The 19,647-nt window shown below is 40.2% G+C and overlaps 2 protein-coding genes across 4 annotated transcripts in view; both read left to right on the plus strand.

The window, feature by feature from the left end:
• Sfmbt1 (Scm like with four mbt domains 1) overlaps positions 1-12,371 on the plus strand; it is a 105,684-nt gene extending 93,313 nt beyond the window's left edge. For 2 of the 3 annotated variants that reach the window (XM_055612344.1, XM_055612343.1), the window contains exons 17-22: positions 3,049-3,158; positions 4,132-4,307; positions 7,695-7,873; positions 8,050-8,367; positions 9,578-9,706; positions 10,575-12,371. In XM_055612344.1, the coding sequence (XP_055468319.1) occupies positions 3,049-3,158; positions 4,132-4,307; positions 7,695-7,873; positions 8,050-8,367; positions 9,578-9,706; positions 10,575-10,715 (1,053 nt within the window). In that variant the 3' untranslated portion in view covers positions 10,716-12,371. The remainder of the gene's footprint in view (positions 1-3,048; positions 3,159-4,131; positions 4,308-7,694; positions 7,874-8,049; positions 8,368-9,577; positions 9,707-10,574) is intronic. The other variant, XM_055612346.1, reaches the window with a different exon arrangement.
• Positions 12,372-18,376: 6,005 nt separating this feature from the next.
• Positions 18,377-19,647, plus strand: part of Stimate (STIM activating enhancer) — a 49,953-nt gene continuing 48,682 nt past the window's right edge. Inside the window, exon 1 of the mRNA XM_055612475.1 lies at positions 18,377-18,659. Coding sequence (XP_055468450.1) covers positions 18,500-18,659 — 160 coding nt within the window. The 5' untranslated portion in view covers positions 18,377-18,499. The remainder of the gene's footprint in view (positions 18,660-19,647) is intronic.

The raw sequence follows: 19,647 nt of genomic DNA on the forward strand, positions 1-19,647 counted from the left end.
TACTTGGAATTCTGTACAATTTAGAGTTTGTGAATTAGTCTGGGGCTTTGGACCACTGTGGAGCATGTGTGGCTGAAACTCAGAACACAAAAATCACAGATAAGGCTGGGTGGGGACTACTGCCCTACATGGCAAATTGGCTCACGATTGTTTCTGCTTCGTAGGGAAGTAAGTGAGTCTTCAAATAGGCTCACCTCTGTCTAAAAAGGTGTTTGTCAGGGACCACTTGAGACTGTGTATAGGAAACTGAAAAGCTGAGTGCTATGGTGCATGCCTAAAATTCTAAAGTTCTATCAAGCTCTTAGATTCATTGACTTTTTTTGTTGTTACTTATTTCAACTTCATTAATTTCTGCTCTGATTTTTATTCTTGCCATCTACTGGATTTGATTTATTCTTGTTTTCCTTAATCCTTGAGTTGTATCATTAATTAATATTTGTGCTGTTTCTGATTTTTTAATATAGGCACATAGAGCTGTAAGTTTCCGCTGTAGGGCTGCTTTTTTTGTGTCCTAGACATTTTGTTGTATTGTGTTTTCATTATTAATTTAGTTCATTAATAATTTTCATTATTAATTTAGAATTTTTTTTTGTTTTTATTCCTTTGATCCATTCCTCATTAAGTAATGAGTAGTTAGTCTCTATGAGATTATGTACTCAGGAGAGATTTCTTTGTTGTCAGTTTCATGTTTTATTGCCTCATAGTCAGATAGGATACATAGTTCTTCTGGATTTGCTAAGATTTGTTTTGTGTCTCATGATGTGGGCTGCTGTGTAGAATGTGTTTCGTTTAGTGTTTGGAATATTCTACAGATACTTGTTAGGTCATATTTGAAGTATGACGTAATTTAATTCTGATGTTTCTCTGTTTATATTTTGTCTAGATGTGCTGTCTTGTGGAGACAGTGGGGTATAAAAATCACCTGCTCTTACTGGATTGGTGATTATCTGTTCTCTAGTTCTAATAATGGGCTTTTGTGAAATTGAGTACTCTAGAGTTTGGCACCACACATTTAGACTTGTCTTTTCCATTGATTGCTCTCTCGACTCTTGATCACAGTGAACTGCCTATCTCTTCTGGTTAGTTTTAGCTTTTGAGTTTATTTTGTCAGATATTATTATAGTAGTGACTGCTTCCTGTTCCCATTTGCTTGGAATACTTTTTTACATCCTTTTACTTTAATTTGGTGCCTCTTTAAAGCTGAGTTTCTTTTTTATTTCATTTTAATTAAATTTTTATTGCTTTATATTAATTACAGTTTATTCACTTTGTATCCCAGCTGTAGCCCCCTCTCTCCTCCCCTCCCAATTCCACTCTTCTGCCCTCACCTCCTCCCAATCCCTCTCCAAGTCCACTGATGGGGAGGTCCTCTTCCCTTCCATCTGACCCTAGCTTATCAGGTCTCATCAGGACTGGTTGCATTGTCCTCCTCTGTGGCCTGGCAAGGCTGCTACCCTCACAGTAGGAGGAGGTGTCAAAGAGGCCCCCACCAAGTTCATGTCAGAGACAGTCCCTGTTCCCCTTACTAGGGAACCCACTTGGATACTTGGATACTGAACTGCCATGGGCTACATCTGAGCATAAAGCTGAGTTTCTTCTAGGCAAAAAAAAAGATGGACTTTTATTTCTTAATCCATTCAGCCAGCCTGAGTCTTTTGAGAGTTGAGACTATTAATAGTTAAAGTTATTATTGAAAGGTGTGTGATTGCAGTCACTTATTTGTACAGGTTTGGTTTTGTTTTGTTTTTGCTGTTTGTGTTCTTAGTTGATTTTGTGTTTGAGTAATTTAGCTTCATTTGTTTTCTGTGAATTGAGGAGGTTGCAGGCAGAGGTAGGGTCAGGTGGACTGGCTCAGGTTGAGCCAGCACACAGGATGTGTGGGCCTGGCTAGGCCTGGAGGGTAGATCTGGCACAAGCAAGCAACTGCAGAGTTGGGAGGCCTGTGCCAGGGAGTGCAGATAGGTTATTTGTGTCTTTACACCACATGGGCTGGCTGGAGGGTTCCTGGCTAGCAGCTGTATGGAGACTGTAGTTAGGAGGGGTTGTGCCAGAGAGCGAGCACTGTGTTGCTATAGCACATGATTGAGGTAGGGATAGAGGTCTCTTGACTTGCGCTGGAGATCAAATTCATATGTTCCAGGGCCCAGCAATAGGTGAGATGGCTGACAGTGTATGGGAGCAAGTGGACTAGCTCTAGGATTCCTTGCCTGAAGTTGAAGTTCAGGCTTCAAGCAGTCCCGGATCCATCCAGTGGATGGGATGGCTGATGGCTGTAATTCCAACAATTCAGGAGACTGAGGCAGGAGAATTTTGAGTTCAAGCAAGACCTTGTGTTTAAAAAAAAATGTATGTGGATACCTGTATTCACTGTGAGATTAGTTTATAGCTTAGGAGGTTGTGTCCATTAACTAGAGTCTGGGAAGAAGAGCTTCCACTGAGAAAACGCCCCCGTCAGACTGTTAGTGAGTCTCTAGAGCATTTTATTGATTCATGATTGATATGGGAGGGCCTTGCTCACTGTGGGCAGTGGCACCTCTGGACCACTCTGATCCTGGGTATAAGAAAGCAAGATGTGCAATCCACGAGAAGGAAGCCAGTAAGTACTGACCTCCATGGTCTCTGCTTCAGTTTCTGCCACCAGGTTCCTGCTGAAGCTTCTTGTGAGGATAGATTGTAACCATAAGCCAAATAACCCTTTCCTCCCCAAGTTGTTTGGGTCCTGGTGTTTTATCACAGCATAATACTAAGAAGATCCCAAATAAATACAATTGTCTGTGTGCACCGTGCTGGGGAAGCATTTCAGATCACGTTATAGTACTTTCAAATTTGTGGTACTTGGTTTTTTCCTGATTGTTATAAGGAATCTGGTTACTCTTAATTTGCAGGCAACGTATTTTTGGCTTTTTTATTTTGTTAACATTCTTAATCTGACTGGAAATTTTCGAAATTATCTTAAAAGTCTTAACACTATTAAGAGCGTTAAGACTCTAATGGTCTGCTTTTCTCCTTCCTCCTGAACCCGTATTTCTGCCTTAAAACCCATCTCAGGTCCTCACTTTACTTATCAATGCAGCTTACAAACCCAGCCGTGTCCTTCGTGAGCTCCAGTTGGACAAAGATTCTGTGTGGCATGGATGTGGGGAAGTCCTAAAAGCCAAGTGAGTATAACCCCTCAGCCTTTACTCTTATTTGTCATTCACAGGTAATGAAGCTTCTTGATAGTATCAGGTCATTTGTACTCCCAGAGCAGAGCTGCTGCAGCTGCTTGTGATGAAGGACCAGGAAGATTTTTTTCTTTTAATTTTTTTCTGTCATTTCTGTTAATCCTAAGTTAGTTAATTAATTAATTAATTAACTTTAAGAGACATAAATACAAGAACACTTTATTAGAATGAAAATATGTAAAATTATGTTTTAAAACTTCTGTGAAAATTTATGAATACGTATTATTGCTTTCTGACTTGAAGTTTTTGTGGGTGGATAAGCAGTTGCCATGTCATGCTGTCCTTGAGCCACAGTCTTGAGGACCACTGCTCAAGATAAAGGAAGATTTAATGAAAAAGTGCTTTTATAGTAGTTTTAAAAGTGCTCTAACATTCTTCAAGGTTGGAGGACAGCTCTGGGGTAGGGTGCTTCCCTAGCATGCTTGAGTCCCCTGGGAATCATTTGATCACTCAAATGAATGAATACAGAAATGCAACATACATACTTTTATCTAGGAACAGAAACCAGGGGCTTTGTCTTATATAATAACTTAATTTTAATTTGTTGAAGCGTACCAGATTTAAATACAGACTGGAAAACTTGTTTTAAGAATTCTCAAACTATGAGCTTTGGAGAGATAGCTCAATGGTTAAGAGCACTGGCTGCTCTTCCAAAGGTTCAATTCCCAGAATCCATACAGCAGCTTGCAGCTAACCGACTCCAGTTCCACAGGATCTAACACTCTCACAGAGACATACATGCAAGCAAAACACAAATGCACATAGAATAAAAATAAATAACTCATTAAAAAAAGAATTCTCAAACAATGAAAGACAAGTAAAGCAACTTTCAGAATGTTTCTGTTAAATTTTTCTCAGGGTTATCACTGGTGGAATAATTTTGGTGTCTGATGTCTTCTAATTGTAGATATAAAGGAAAGAGTTATCGAGCTACTGTTGAGATAGTGAAAACAGCAGATCGAGTGACTGAATTCTGCCGGCAAACATGTATCAAACTGGAATGTTGTCCCAACCTCTTTGGTCCACGGATGGTTCTGGATACATGTTCTGAGAACTGTTCTGTTCTTACAAAGACCAAATACAGTGAGTGATGGTTTCACATGTGTTAGCCATAGCATTTGCCATATTACATCTTGCAGCAACATTTATATTAGCAGAAGCACAAGCTTCTATAAAGAATCAGATGATAGATATACTATAGGTCATGTGATCTTATTCATTCCGTTCTTATTTAACTGAATATTTTTAAATGGAAGGATCAAGGAGGAATTCTTTTTTGCAGAAAATTATATTAGATTTTTATATTATTTTGCTATATAACTAAAATTATCTCCTCCTCCCCTCTCACCCTCCCTCTCAATTTCTGTTCTTCCTTCCTCCCCTCCCTCCTTCCTCCCCTCCTTTGTAAGGTATTGAACCCAGGACTTCATGCACATTAGGCAAGCACCCTGTCTCCAAACTACATACCAAGCCCTTCTTTTCTTCATGTGTGTGTGGAGGGTATGTGTAGGGGGACTTTGTTGGTTTGGTTTGGCTTTGGTTTCTTTTTTGAAACAAGGTGGTGGTATTATTATTATTATTATTATTATTATTATTATCATCATCATCATCATCATCATCATTACTATTATTAGCCCAGGTATGTAGTACCATGCTCAGCTCTTGCATTGAAACAGTCTCTCTGTATGTATAGCTCTGTCTGGTCTAGAACTTACTATGTAGCTTTGACTTGCCTAAAACCTCTGTCCACCTTATTCAGCCTTACAACTACTGGGGGATTATAGGCAGATACCACCATGCCAGCTGTTTATTTAGAATACCCAAACTTTTCAATCCTGAAAGAAAAAAAAAAAACAACAAAAATAAAGTTGAAGGACTCTTTTTTTAACCATAAGACAAAACTAATTATTCAGAGATTTAGTATTAAAGGGTAGTAGAATAAAATAGTGGGTTGAAATAGGGATATAGAAATAGGGTGAAACTTAACATGATTAAATGATTTTAACAAGGGTTACAAACAGTGAAGAAAGAACTAATTTTAACATGGTACCAGTAACAGTGGATATCCAAACAGAAAACCAAAACCAAACTCAGGCTCTTATCTCATACAATATACAAAAATTAATCTTAGACCTATCATAGATGCCTTATGTAAAAATTAGAACTACAAAGCTTTTAGAAGAAAGCAAGAGTAGTCTCAAGACTTTAGGGCAGGCAAAGATTTCTTAGTGAAGCCCAGAAATACTGATGACATAAAGGAAACACATAAGACCACCAAAATGAAAAACTTTATTGCCATTTAAAAAAGAGGAAGCTAAGCCATGATATTGGGAAAATATTTTTAATGTGTGTATCCAGCCAAGAACTTCAGAACATTGTGTGAATTTCTACAACTCAGTAATAAAAGGGGAAGTTTGAGATGATGCAGAGCTGATAGCTGCATGCCATTTTGAAGATACTAACCACCGCTGGATTGTGTACTTAACATAGCTAATCGTATGCCACATGGGTTTCCGTTCAACTAAGATTTCTAATAGAGTCACAGTGTCTCTTCAGGAAAAGAAAATCAGAGAAGTGGAATTTAATAGAGATATCAATACTGTAATAGGTTCTGGAAAGATGGATTCAGTTTCCATAATTTGAGGCTTTGTGGAATTGTGAAAGAAGAATGCAGCTCAGTAACCTTTAATTTAGCACGGAGTAAATGAATTCTTTAAATGAGCTCACATTCTAGATATTTCCCCCCAAGAATATAAATTTTTGCCATTTTAGGCTTGCACATAGATATTTTAAAGAACCATTGTGGGTTCAAAATTCAGCTACTAATCTGCCAGTGATGCAATTAATCGTGAATTTCAGGAAGAACAGTTTATGACTATAAAACTCATGCTTTAAATTTACAATTACATTTTTAAAATATAAAACAGATGGGTATTTTTAACTTGTGTGATAATTTTTAAAACATGTATAATTTTCTTTTAAAGTGAACTTGTTATATCTAAAATTATGTATTATTTTAAATAAATAAGTGCAATACAATTTACAAACACCAAATTGGCCTACTTTTTGGGTAAGTTTAACTAATTTGTAAAAAATAATAAAATTCAAAAAAATGTAGGTGACTTGTTTTTTCAAATAAAGCAAAAAGAAAACAGTTTTAAACAATGAATAAAAAGGCTTGCACAAACATATCGTGGAAGAAGATATACAATGTGCAATAAACACATGAAAATAGCTCAGTATAATTTGTTGTGTGGGAAATGGAAGTTTGAGATTTGCATTAACAAATAGAACTTAGGGATGTTCTGATAAGTAAAATAAGTCAGACACAAAGAAAAATACTAAATATTTTCATTTCTATGTGGAAGCTAAAGTTAGTAATAGAATAGTGTTTGTCAGAGCCTGGGAAGAGTGTTCAGGAGGTGGGAATGGAGAGGAGTTGATTGATGGGTACAATAATGCAGGAGGATTGGAGGGATAAGGATTTTGTGTTTGTGTGCACCTTTGTTTGTATACCTGTGTAAAGGCCTCAGGGGCCGAGGCCTGATGATGCTCAGTAATACTATCTACCCCCCTTTAAAACAAAGGTTCTTGTTGTTCTTGGCGATACCTCGTAGGATGACGATGTGGAAGGCTAACTTTTGGCAACATTTAAGTGTATGCTTTAAGTAGTTAGTAGAGAGGGTTTCAAATGTTCCTAATACAAAAAAATACAAATGTTTAAAGTGAAATCTAGAGGTGGTCATTACTGGCACATGCCTTTAATCCAGCACTCAGGGAGGCAGAGATAGGCAGATTGCTGTGAGTTTGAGGCCAGCCTGGTCTACAGAGTGAGTCCAGGTTAGGCAAGGCTACACAGAGAAATCCTGTCTCAAAAAAAAAAAAAAAAGAAAGAAAAAAAGAAAAGAAAAGAAATAGCTTTGTGGCTAAGACCACTTATTGCTCTTGCAAAGAACCTGAGTTGTTCATTACAACTTTATTTAGTTTTGATAAAAACCTGGATATGGCCCAGGTGCTCATCAGCAGTGAAATAGATGAATGGGTACATCTATAGAATAGATGTACTTACAAACATGCAGAATGAGCTACTTAAATGGTTTATATACAGCACAGATGAGACTAAAGCAAATCACACTGTATGAAAAAAGCAATTTATAAAGCATTACCTACTGCATGGTTCTGCAGAAAGCAAGTTCATGTGCAGTGATGGGAACGATAACAGTGTTTGCCCCACAAATGAATGACTGGGAACCCTGAAAGCTCTCTGCCTCGACGGAGTGAAGATTGTTTAGTTTTACATGTTAGTACAAATCAAATTATGTATTTCTCTGCTTATTCCTGTTAATGGAATTTAAACTTCAAATGTAGTATACCCGTTTTCTGCTGTGCTAATAGAATCCTGTGGTTTTTGAGGCACACAACAATAATAAAGTTATTCCCCCCCCCCTTTTTTTGGTCATTTATATTTAGCACACTATTATGGAAAGAAGAAAAATAAAAGAATTGGGAGGCCACCCGGTGGGCATAGTAATTTGTCGTGTGCCATGAAAAAAGCTAATAAGAGGAGAAAAAGGCGGAAAAATATTTTTGTTCATAAGAAGAAACGCTCTTCTGCATCTGTTGACAATACACCAGTGGGCTCACCACAGGTATAAGATCTGTGACATATCTGTCTTTTCTAGGGGCTGAATGATCACTGCTTTACAGTCTGTACACACAGTACCCGCATGTCTCTGTAATTGTAATATTTGGTCAGTAGATGGTTTTGTGGTCCAGTGACTGGTTTGTTCTGAGTTTCAGCAAGATATTTTTCCTTTTCCTCTAGGGAAGTGGGGGTGAAGATGAGGATGATGCAGACGATGGAGATGATGATTCCCTAAGTGAGGGCAGTACATCTGAGCAACAGGATGAGTTACAGGAAGAGTCGGAAGTGTCAGAAAAAAAATCATGCTCTTCTTCTCCCACACAGAGTGAGATGTCCACCCCAGTGCTCCCACCGCCCCCACCGCCCCCACCGCCCCCACCTCCTCCACCTCCTCCACCTCCTCCACCTCCTCCACCTCCTCCAGACACACAGACGAATAAAAGAGAAGTCCGCACTCTTTCATTCTCAGATGTTGAAAATAAACCTCCTTCACCAAAGGTACCGTATTAAAAGCAGTCTCTCTCACCTTGCCCCTCTCATTTCCCTTTATCATCATTTATGGTACCAGCATTCCACTTCTTTCCATATAAATGTAGGAAAAATTTCTAGGGTGATTAAAAAGTGATTCCCAATGGGTAGAGAGATGGCTCAGCAGCTGAAAGAATGTCTTGTTTTTCTAGAGGACTCAAGTTGGGTTCCCAGCACCCATGGCAGGGTGTCCCACAAAACTACCTGGAATCTCAGTTCTGATATTCTCTTCTGGCTGCTATGGGGACTGCATTCATGTGCGCATCTGAGTGTGGTTCACACACCCACTGCGTATACACAAATACAAGTGCATTTTAAAAAATAATAAAATGATCCTCAAAGCTGCAAGCATTATTTGGAGATGATTTATGAAAGGACGTCCTCAGAGAAGCTGCTTGTTTTAAGTAAAGAGGAAAAGTTTCATTGCTAGCTGATTTTTAACCTGCCATTTGGTTTAAGTAAAAATGTTGTTTAAATAATTCTTTAATAATATGTGGTTTTCTAGAAACAAATTACTTTCCCATTTAATCCTCTCATTCAGCTGTCTTGTTTAGCACGTTTACTCTGTACATAAATGCACATTGTATGACCTATATAATACTAAAGGCTATAACTGACTTACTGTTTTAGAGCTGATAGAGTGTTTGCCTAGCATGCATGAAGCCCTAGGTGTAAGCCCTAGCACAGCAAAAAGTAGGTGTGGTGACATACGTACTCCTGTAACCCAGTACGTGGGAGATGGAGGCCGGAGACCAGTTCAGAGATAGCCCGGGTGGCATGAAACAAAACAAAATTACCATTTTGAACTGGATTTTTAAAATATCCCATTAACAGGAGCAATAAAAGATTTTTATTCTCAAAAAAAATATTTTTATTCTCTCATTAGAAATGAAATTTGCTCTAGCATCGTACCAGAGAACAGCTAAGACCATTAAGAAACACATGGGAAACATTAATAAATAAGATAAAATTTGTATTATTCATTTCCCAAATAACAGTTGTGTGTGAGTTTCTTGTCATCTTTGCTGGAAGAAATCAGTCTGAGAGTAAGAATAAGGGGAGCAGGGAATGTCAGTCTTAAGGCTACTTTGAATGCTGTCTTGAGGGATTGTTTAATTTCTTTGGGGAGACATTTTTAGCTCTTACACTATTTGGTTTGATCTCATTCTTGGGAATGAAGGAAATAAGGATTGAAGTTGATGAAAGGCTTCACCTGGAGAGTAACCCACTGAAGTGGAGTGTGGCAGATGTTGTACGGTTCATCAGGTCCACTGACTGTGCTCCATTGGCAAGAATATTCCTTGACCAGGTAATCACAGAAAGTAACATCTGTAATAAAAATGTCACTTCGGCAAAGAACTATGCATATAATAGGAAAAACTTACAAGTTTTAGAAAAATGGTTTGGTACAAAAGATTGTTGAAGTTCTCTTTTGTTATTCATATGACTTATACCATAATTGCAGCAGATTATTGCTTTGTTTTCCCTCAGAATTTAATTCTATCCATCTAAATATTTAAATTACTTAAAATCAAGCATATATTAATTGACCTCATCATTTTAAAGAATAGTTATTTGCTACTATTTTTTTTTTTAAACTTAGCATCTATAATATGCCAGGCTTTAGAGTGATTACCAGTTTTAGTGGTGAAATCTGAATAGTTATGACAGATAGAAGATGAAACCCCATTCAGAACAATGTCTGTGATTGTTATCCCCATGCTTAGATAGTTGGGGTAGGAGGCTCACAAGTTTCAGTCTAGCCTGGGCTACACAGTAAATTTGAGGCCAGTCTAGGCTACATAGTGAGACCATGTCTCAAAAATAAAACAAAGGCCTGATCATTCTTGAAGTTTTTAGATGAATTTTACAAGGTAGGAGAACACTAAAGTTTATGGTTAGTATTTTCAAATAGTTTTAGATTTAGAGTCTTTTAAATAAAAGTATGTTTCCTTTTCACAATTAGTTATTAATTACAGGACTCTACAGATACTAACTTGCTGTTGAGCAGAATCAGTAGATTAGAGTCTCAAGGTTGGCAAACTGTAATACTTTTTAAAGGGAAAAGTAATATAGGGATGTATAGAACTGTAGTTGTAATAGTCAGTGCAAGTAGGGATTGTCATGAAGGAGCTTCATGTGTGCACATCACAGACTTTGTTCTTTATCTTCAACAGGAAATCGATGGGCAGGCCCTTTTGCTTCTTACCCTTCCCACTGTTCAAGAATGCATGGACTTAAAGTTGGGTCCTGCCATCAAGCTTTGCCATCACATAGAGAGGATCAAGTTTGCCTTTTATGAGCAGTTTGCCAACTGAGAAGGACAAACAGTGAGCTGGGTCTTTGAAGCACAGTGCAGCAAACCCTTTGCCCTGCTCTACAGGTGGTTGCAGTAGTCCTGGGGCTGTCGGCCCTGCAAGTGTTGGCTTGCTTTCTTTGCACTTTCAGGGAAGAAGGACCTACACTGAGGAAGCAAAAACAGCACAAAAATGGCTCTCCTGCAGTGGAAATATGGACTTCTGTTCAGAAGATTACAGTTATTAAAAAAAAAGTTGTGAGAAAAAAAAACTTAAAAATACAAATTCTCATTAATGGGACCTGAAAACAAAGAATGATCTTGACAGCTGGACAGCACCAGTTTGGTTATTTTCATTCTGTTTTTTCCCAACATAAATTGAACTTTGTTCTCTGCCTTCTCTTTCTTGAAAAGAGAGGACATAGCTTTAAGTCAGCACTGATTTGGGACTGTGCCTAAGGCACATCAGTGCTTCATTGTCATTGTGTTTTTAAGCTTTGTAAAATTAAAGCAGTTGATTTTGGGGATAATTATGTGGCTCTAGGGTTTTGAATGTATAGTCACACTTTGATCCATTTTAAAATCTATTCTTAGGAGTTCCTTTGTTTACTACCTCTGTTGATGACTGCGCTTACAGCCATGAGTGACATTTTTTTTTTATGATGTCATTTTTAAGCCGAATGCTAAAATTATGACAGAAATTAGAGAAGGCACTGCCTGCTTTCTTAAAGATATCATGTTGGCATTTACACACCAGTCCCTTCATGGATTTTTCCTAAAAATTCTACCATTGTGTTTTCCATTTTAATCTAGTTTTGGCTACCTTTGTTAAGTGACTTCACAAAGACCAATGTATGATATTTCAGTTTAATTATTCTCTCACTCTTTCTTCTTAAGTGGCTTTCATTTTATGTTTTATTTTTCTGTAGAGTTGTTTAACTACCTCTTTTATTTCTGGAGTTTCTACTCTCAAGGAAAATCAGTATGTGTTCTTTGGACCCAATGTCAAGCACATTTTCCTGATTTTCTAGAAATGTCCACATAGAGACACACAGTAGAGAGATGTGGCTTTGGGATGGCACAAAGTATGAAGTTTTTTAGTAGTGTTCTTAGTGATGCATACTGAGAGGCAGTTAAGAGTCTACGACAACACTGCCCCAAATGTCCCAGATCTTGTCTCTGGAAAGCTAAGCAGAGCTGGGGCCTGGTTGGAACTTGGATGGGAGAGGTGGTTAAAGAGTCTGGAAATCTCTGTCTAGCCACTTTTATGCCTGTCTTCAGTTAAACCAATTAAATGAATGTAACTACAGTCTGAGGATTCCCACTCAGTAGCTCATAGTTTTGGAAAAAAAAAATTTTTTTTTTTTTTAAATTAAACTCACATTGACATGAAACTCCAGGTGAATTTTCACTTACAATGGCATTGTTAGCTAATATAGAAGAATAGCACTTGCTATACTATAGTCATGAGTAAGGAAGGACATACACACAGGTTGCCTCCTTTAAATGTTTTGCTTTGTTGATTATTTATTTATTTATTTATTTTTGGGTTGCCCTAATCCCTACAGATTTATACCCTAAGAATTTTTTCTCAAGAAATGAAAATGTTTTAAAATTGCAAACTGAGTAAATTCTGAACAGCTATACAAATATAAGGTAATATTATTACAAATTTAAATTGTGGTTTTTTTTTTTTTTTTTTTTTTCTTTTCTCACCTCAAACCCCACTTGTTTTTATGAGCACTAAGAAAGTCTGTAGTCTGGATCCTCCTCTTCATTGGCGAATTCTTGAACCACTTTAACTCAGCCCTCCAAACAACTCTTAGAGTAATACTCTTTACATAGGTTGCCAACAGTGTATCTGAGAAGAAGCTTCATTTAAGTAACAGTTCACTTTATTTGAGCTTACTTAGAGATCCAGCTTTTAAAAGTGTGGTTCATTCATGCTATGGGAAAGAAACATTCTTGACTTAGGAAACAAGCTGACTTAGAGTGGTTCTTATTTCCTGAGACCTCAGCAGTCAAGTCACTAATACAAAGGGGAGTCTCATGAGGACATAAAACTTAGGCCTGTAGGTTCTCACATAGTAAAATGAAGGGTGACGGCAATGACTGCCGTTTTACCTCTCTTCTTGACTCAAAGATCACAGACTGTAGAACTGTCAGAGATGACAGGTATTGTGCCTGGAAGGTGAAGCACATGGGTCTAACTTGTCCTCAGTGTGTGTGGGGAGCAGACACACGGCAGCCTTGTCTGATTGTACCATAACTATTCAGCCTCTGTGTTCTCCTGTAGAAAGGCCAGCCATAAGGTAAACAACTGAAGGCTCTCCTAAATATTTCTTGCACTCTTACAATCACATTAAAGAAGAATCATTCTACCCCATCCTCTTCCCAGTTGTCACACATAAGAGGATAATTATATGAGAATTTTGCAGAGGACTTTTTAAAGTATAAAATTCTAATCCTAAACTGGGTATGGTGATAACATACCTTTTATCCCAGCACTTGGGAAGTGGAAATAAGAATGAGAAGTTTAAGATCATCCTCAGCTATATAGTGAATTCTGGCTAGCCTGGGCTATATGAGACTCTGACTTTAAAAAACAATGTTTATTCCATTTAACAGGGGTTAGGCTGGGTAGCAATGATGGTTCAGTTATGATGCTGAGATGATGTTGGTTTGTGTTGTTTTGTTTTCCAGAGGCAGGGTTTCTCTGTGTAGCTTTGGATGTCTGAACCAGCCAGGCTGGCCTCAAACTCCCAGCAATCTGCCTGCGTGTGCCTCTTTGAGTGCTGGGGTCAAAGGTGTGCCCCACTACACCAGTAAGATGTTTTAAGCTTGATAATAGTTTGCATTGTTGAGGTGAGCAGTTTGTATGTTGCACATTTGTGTGTGAACCCCGTTTCTGAGAAAGCCAACCTCAAAAAAATTTTAGAGCTATGCTATAAGGAGACTATTTGTCTGGAGTTCACCTGCAGTTATTCTCATAGCTTTCCTGTAGTCAGGCTCTTTGTGATCCATCTTTAACCTGGGCTGACAAACTTAGAAACACATGAATGGACTATATTATCCTTCTAGATGTGAAAAGTTAAACTGACCAAAACCAAACTTTATAGCTATGTTCGTCTTCCAGGGAAACCTTCAGCTCTGTGTGCAGCTCAGCTCTGATGGTTTAACTCTATCTGCTGTTTTCCTTTGGGAACCATCCTCTTCAAACAGGGGATGCATTAATGAAGCCTGTTAATTCTGTCTTTAGCCTTTCTTTAGCAATGTTTGTGGCTCTTTGTGTTTATAATATGGGTCCAGGAAGGGTACTAGCCAACCTAGTACCCTGGAAATGATGATCTTAGTAAATATTTATTGAATTATGATAGGGGCAGCATAAAAAAATCAGTTCATAGTTTGACCTTTGTGTCTCTTCTCCTAGAAGTAAAATTATTTTCACTGTGAGGGAAAGGGCATTAGACCAAAGCTTTCTGAAGACTTGAATACATTTTACATGCTCTTTAGAACAAATTTAGCTACTAATGTCATGCCTGAATACTGCTTAGGGTAGGTAGGACTCAAAACACCCCACCCCTCTCAAGCCAACACTGTTTCCAAGAGACGCAGAACATTAGTCTAAATTAAAGGTAACAGCAGTGTAAAACCTATTGTAAAATCATTGTTAAAAACTATCCCTGATTCTTATTCTTACTTGGCCCCTCTCACCAAAAGTTTACATTAAAGAGATCCTTGTCCAGTTAGACCGACTGCCAACAGTGCTGGGAGAGTCTTTATACTGTGGATACACACAGTTTGAATGCCTTAGATACTGGGTGTGCAAATTCACACAAGTTCCTAAGTGTTCTTTTTATGAATAGGATGTATGTTGTCCTTACGAAGTGAAGAAGGGAAATTGCTAACAGAAGTGAAGTAGAGAACTTGGGCAAACAAGATATTCCCGTTGTGAATTTGGATTTCTCTGGCACTAGGACCTTTGTAAGTTGCTGTATCTTGTGGCCATGATGTCTGCTCAGAAACTCTGTAAGGACAGAGCCTCCTGTACAACCAAGAAGTAATGGTCACTTTCCTGCCATTGGCGTTATTCACTTTAAATGTTTTATTCATGAATTTTGATGATTGCTTTGTATGAGAATGTAAATACTTGGGGAATTTGAATTTATCATAAAAAGCTACCTATTGACCTGGAGTTTAGTTCTAAGAATTCTGAACTCAAAAGTCCAGTCAAAATGGATCTGGTTCCCAGTGCACTCAATTGCGGTTGTTTCCCTTGGTTGCTTGTCTTCAGCCATGTAGGTAACTGTGCTCTGGGAGCAGTCTTAACTATGAGGCATAGAGGTAGTGGGTGTTAAATGCAATGTGTATTGATTTTCTTGCTGCTGTGTTTAAGAAGTCAAATTTCCACAAGAATCAGCAAAATTAGAAGTGAAGGGGGATAAAAAAAGAAGGTCTAAAACTCTCCTAATGCTTTTTCTGACTAGCTTGGTATGGTACTATGGCTTACCACAGTGAAGCATTGTGAAAGAGACAAGCAACAGATTCACTTAGTTGTCTAGGAAATTGTCTGCAGTAAGTTGTCAAGTAAGTTGTCTGCAGTAAAGTGCAGAACTGAGCCACTGGAAGGAGGGAAGCTGCTGACAGTGAAATAGTGTCACCATTGCTGATGTGTGTGAGAGGAACTGTTTTCAGGATGTGTGGAATCTCAGGCATAAGGGTTCCTATATGAGCTATTCTGTCAAACTATGTCTAGCTGGCAGAATAGGTGGTCACATAATGTTGAAAGTTATAGACTTTAAAGGCAACTAAAGTCACAAAGCAGGTGCTTAGTGGAGGATACAGAAGGTTACAAAGCTTAGGCTAAGATGAAGCAAGCATCTCTAGTTCCCTTTGTAAGAATCTCTGGGAAGATAGTTTGGATGTTTCTCTCGAGATTCTAAGTGCTCATGGTTTTCTCTCACCTCCCTCCTTTTTTGGTTGAACTTTCTCTAAAGACAATCAAAGGCCTGTCAGGATGGGACTCCAGGCTGGTTCCAGCACCCTCCTTAAACCCCTCTCTAATGCTTTCTCTTTGAAAGTAATGCACTTTGTTTAATGTATTTTGTCTTAAAAAAACACAACAAGTTGCTTATTTGGAACAAAAATGAGATGCTTTTGGCATTGTATTCTTCCTGCTTACTGTTTTTCTTAATTTAAAAATTTATGCATTGATGACAAAGTACACTTAAGGAGAAATATGCACAAGAATATCAATTAAATTAACTCCCATCAAGTTTGATGGTTATAATTTTAAAGGATTAAAAACAAAACAAAACTATTTTGAATGAATATATGCGTGCTTTTCTTTCTTTTTGGCAAATAAGTTTATCGTAACTTGTGATATGACAATTTTAAGTGGTTGTGAGAAAATTAAACTAGTATTAATCTGTCTGGCTTTATAGTAATAAAGGCTTTTGGCTAGAGCACATTCTTCCAAACTCTTTCTAGTGGGGCCTCAGATAATCATTTTTGAAATGGGTAAGAGAGGTCCTTCCTACTTAAATAAGATTCTGGAATCCACTCCCACCCCTTGCTGTCTCATCTCATCTCATCTTGGATTTAGAGAACTTTTTTTTTTAACTTACTAAAAAGAGATAAGGTAAATAGAATCCTTGCTACTCCCCCTAACCTGGGGATTCTGTTTTCAAATTCTGAAAACGTGTCTTTTTGTACTCTGTGGACTGCAGAATCACCCACATCCGATTGTACAGAGCAGTGTTCTGTCCCAAACTTCATTTTTCAACTGTATGTGCACTTTTTTCTTGAACTCTGGGTCCTCATGTAACTGGAGTCTCCTTGTGCCCAATCATAGTCTCTTTTAAGACACATCCTCTGGTTCTCCCTGAACATGAACTGTAACTGTTGAGCGTTTTTATGTAAGATCTTTCTTGGACTTCAAGGGAATAATGCAATTTTTTAAGTTTCCCTTATCCATTCCATTCATTTTCTTAATATTCCCCCCTCCCATGATGAATAAATTTATGGAGCATTTTAAAATTTATGAGTTAAAATTCAGTTCCATTTGTTGTGTGCTAAATCTTTGGAATCAAGACTAGTTCTGCCTTGAGGAAGCTCGTACTTGGAGGTAGGAGAGAGAGAGACAACTGTGTGGTCTAACCGTCTGCGGAGTACTAGTAGAACAGCCCACCCGGGAAAGTGAAGCCAGCGGGGTGGGAAAGCTAGCTGAGCTCAAAGCTTGAGCAGCAAGCAGTTCCTGGAACGGGCATGGGGACAGCATCTCTACAGTTAGAACACTGTGTGAAGATGCAGGTGTGTAAGTAGATAGTAAGAAAAAAGCTGCAGAATTGCACTTTTTCCCTGAGTTACAGAGTTAATATTCCTGTTAACAAAAAAAAAAAAAAAAAAAAAAATCTTTGGAAAGCAGTTATCCCTCTGATAATTAGAACGTTTTGGGGGAATTTCTTTAGAGTTAGTGTTTAATGTGCAACAAATGTAGCTCAGCGTTGGTTGGACGTCAGATCACATGCAGCAGGAAGTCAGGGCTCTGGGGACCAATAGGTGTCTCGAGAGACACCAGAGAAGTCTAGGGGTCTGAGTAGTAAGAGTTAAGTGGGAGTCTGTCTTTACTGCACTGCAGTGTATTGGAGATCAGCAAATATCCATCATTAGCCTTTTTTTTTTTTTTTTTTTTTTTTTTAATGAAATCAGGCTGGGTTTGGTGGCCTACGCCTTTAGACAGAAGCAAGCAGATCCTAGTCTACATAATGAGTTCCAGACCTTTTCTCAAAGCAAACATTCAATTTGTAGTTGTACCTCCTAAGGGAACAAAGCAAGGAACATGTGCCTATTGACTGTTCGTTTAAACTCACTATATTTCTTTAAAGTGAAAAGTGGCTGCACTGAAGTAATCATTTAAATCAAAAAGGGAGTCAAGTGTCCTGGCACTGACCTGTAGTCTAGCTACCTCGGAAGCTGAGGTGGAAGGACATTAGCGTCCAGAAGTTCTAGATCAGCCTGGGAAATCAGGCGGTGTTGTCACAAGCCTATAATCCTAGCACTTGGAATGTGTGGGCGGGCGGATCAGCAGTTCAAGGCCATCCTTGTTTACACATCATTGTTTTAAGTTTGAGCACAGCCTGGGCTACATAAGAGCCTGCTTCAAAACAATGAAAACCCCACAAATTATGGTTGGGGTTCAGAGATTCACCTTGGAGCTTTAATTAATGAATCGAATCCTCAGGCTTTTGACCATGAAAGTAGGACACTCAGTTTGTGGCGTGGGAAGAAGACCCAGTCTGAGATGGTTGTACTCAACACCCTGCTTTAGCATAGCGTAGCTGCAGGTCATTGGGCTCCACTTCTGAAGTAGTGAATCCAACTCTGAGGGCAAAAATGCAAGATTATTTTTAGTAAATTGTCCAGGGCATAAAAGATTGACCTTGCAGGGGAAAGGGATTTAGCGACGGACTTAATCAACTGTCCCTGACGCTGCGAGCCCAGGGCCCTGGCGATTCCCATCCACCCCGTCTGGCTCACCTGCTCCATCTACCTGCAGAGGCTCCCTCTCCAGCCCCGCCCGCTAGCCCTGGCTGGAGCTCCGCCCCCGGCAGTCGAAGCCCGCCTCACGCCTGGCCCGGCCAATCAGGCTCTACGATCTCAGACGTCGGGTTACGCGCGGCGGGCGCGGAGGCGGCCGCGGTCTGAGGTACCAGCTCCCGGCTCCAGCTCCCGGGTCGCAGCTGGGCGGCGCGGCCCGGGCTGCAGCGAGGCCGCCGGCCCCTCGCGCCCTCCCGCCAGGCCGCCATGCAAGGCCCGGGAGGGAACGCGAGCCGCGGACTGCCGGGCGGGCCGGCCTCCACCGTCGCGTCCGGGGCGGGCCGCTGCGAGAGCGGCGCGCTCATGCACAGTTTCGGCATCTTCCTGCAGGGGCTGCTCGGCGTCGTGGCCTTCAGCACACTGATGCGTGAGTCCCGGACCCCAGCCCCTCCCCGGCCCCGTGTCGCCAGCCGCGGTCCCAGCCCCACCCCTGGGACCTTCCCCCCGGCTGAGTTCCGGCCTGGGCACCGGGCCCTTGGGCTGCGGTGCCTCCCTCTCCCGCGAGACCGTGCTGGGCTTCTCAGACTGGAAGGGAGTCCCAGACCCTCACCGCCCTTGGCTTATAGCTGCAGCTTTGCCCAGGAGTGACCCTGCCCGTCACCACCTTCGACCTGTCTCTTGTCAGATGCCAGCCTGAAGCCGGTCCCCTTTTTGCCGTGCCATCGCAATGAAGGTTACCCCACTTTCCGGTGTGGACCGAGAACCCACCCTCAAAGCTAGCAGCGCCCTCAGCTCCTTCTCAGGGGCTCCTTTTAGCCTCCCCTTGGCTGTTAGATCCCACATTCTCAAGTCTCCACTAGTCTAATGCTGGACTCTCTTCTGGATCTTCACTCTTGAGGTTTGCTCTCTCTGTTGGCTTTTGAATCCCGCACCCACACCCACACCCACCTGTAGTGTTAGGGCTGTGCAGTCCGTGCTCCCACATTGCCACGCGACCCCCATTCCTGCTCCCTCCATTGTTCAGGGAAGATCCTCTCGGACTGCCGCGGTCCCCACATCTTATCCTTCTTTTTCTTCTTCACCTGTTCAGCTCTATCCCAAGCTCTCCTAATGAAGTTGTAGCTGAAGTTTCCCCTGGCTGTTCTTCCCACACCACGTTTGTTATTTACATTTTAAATTTCCTCATTTTTTGTGAAACTCTTGGCAACCTGGTTGGCTTGATGGAGGAGGCTAGCGGATCTGGGGATCGCCAGAGGCACTCCTTCGGGAGTTTTATAGTAAAGAAGGAAGTCGCAGACGGCCCTTGTTGTCGCGTGGGGGTGGGAGCAAGGGCCATGCCTGCCATTGGGTGGGGAGGTTGCGCTGTCTCCTGGTGGGCACATACACACTAATGGAGGTCTGTTGGTACAGAGGCC

This window comes from Psammomys obesus, unplaced genomic scaffold (assembly GCF_907164565.1).
Source record: "Psammomys obesus unplaced genomic scaffold, mPsaObe1.curated_primary_1811, whole genome shotgun sequence".
Lineage (NCBI taxonomy): Eukaryota > Metazoa > Chordata > Mammalia > Rodentia > Muridae > Psammomys > Psammomys obesus.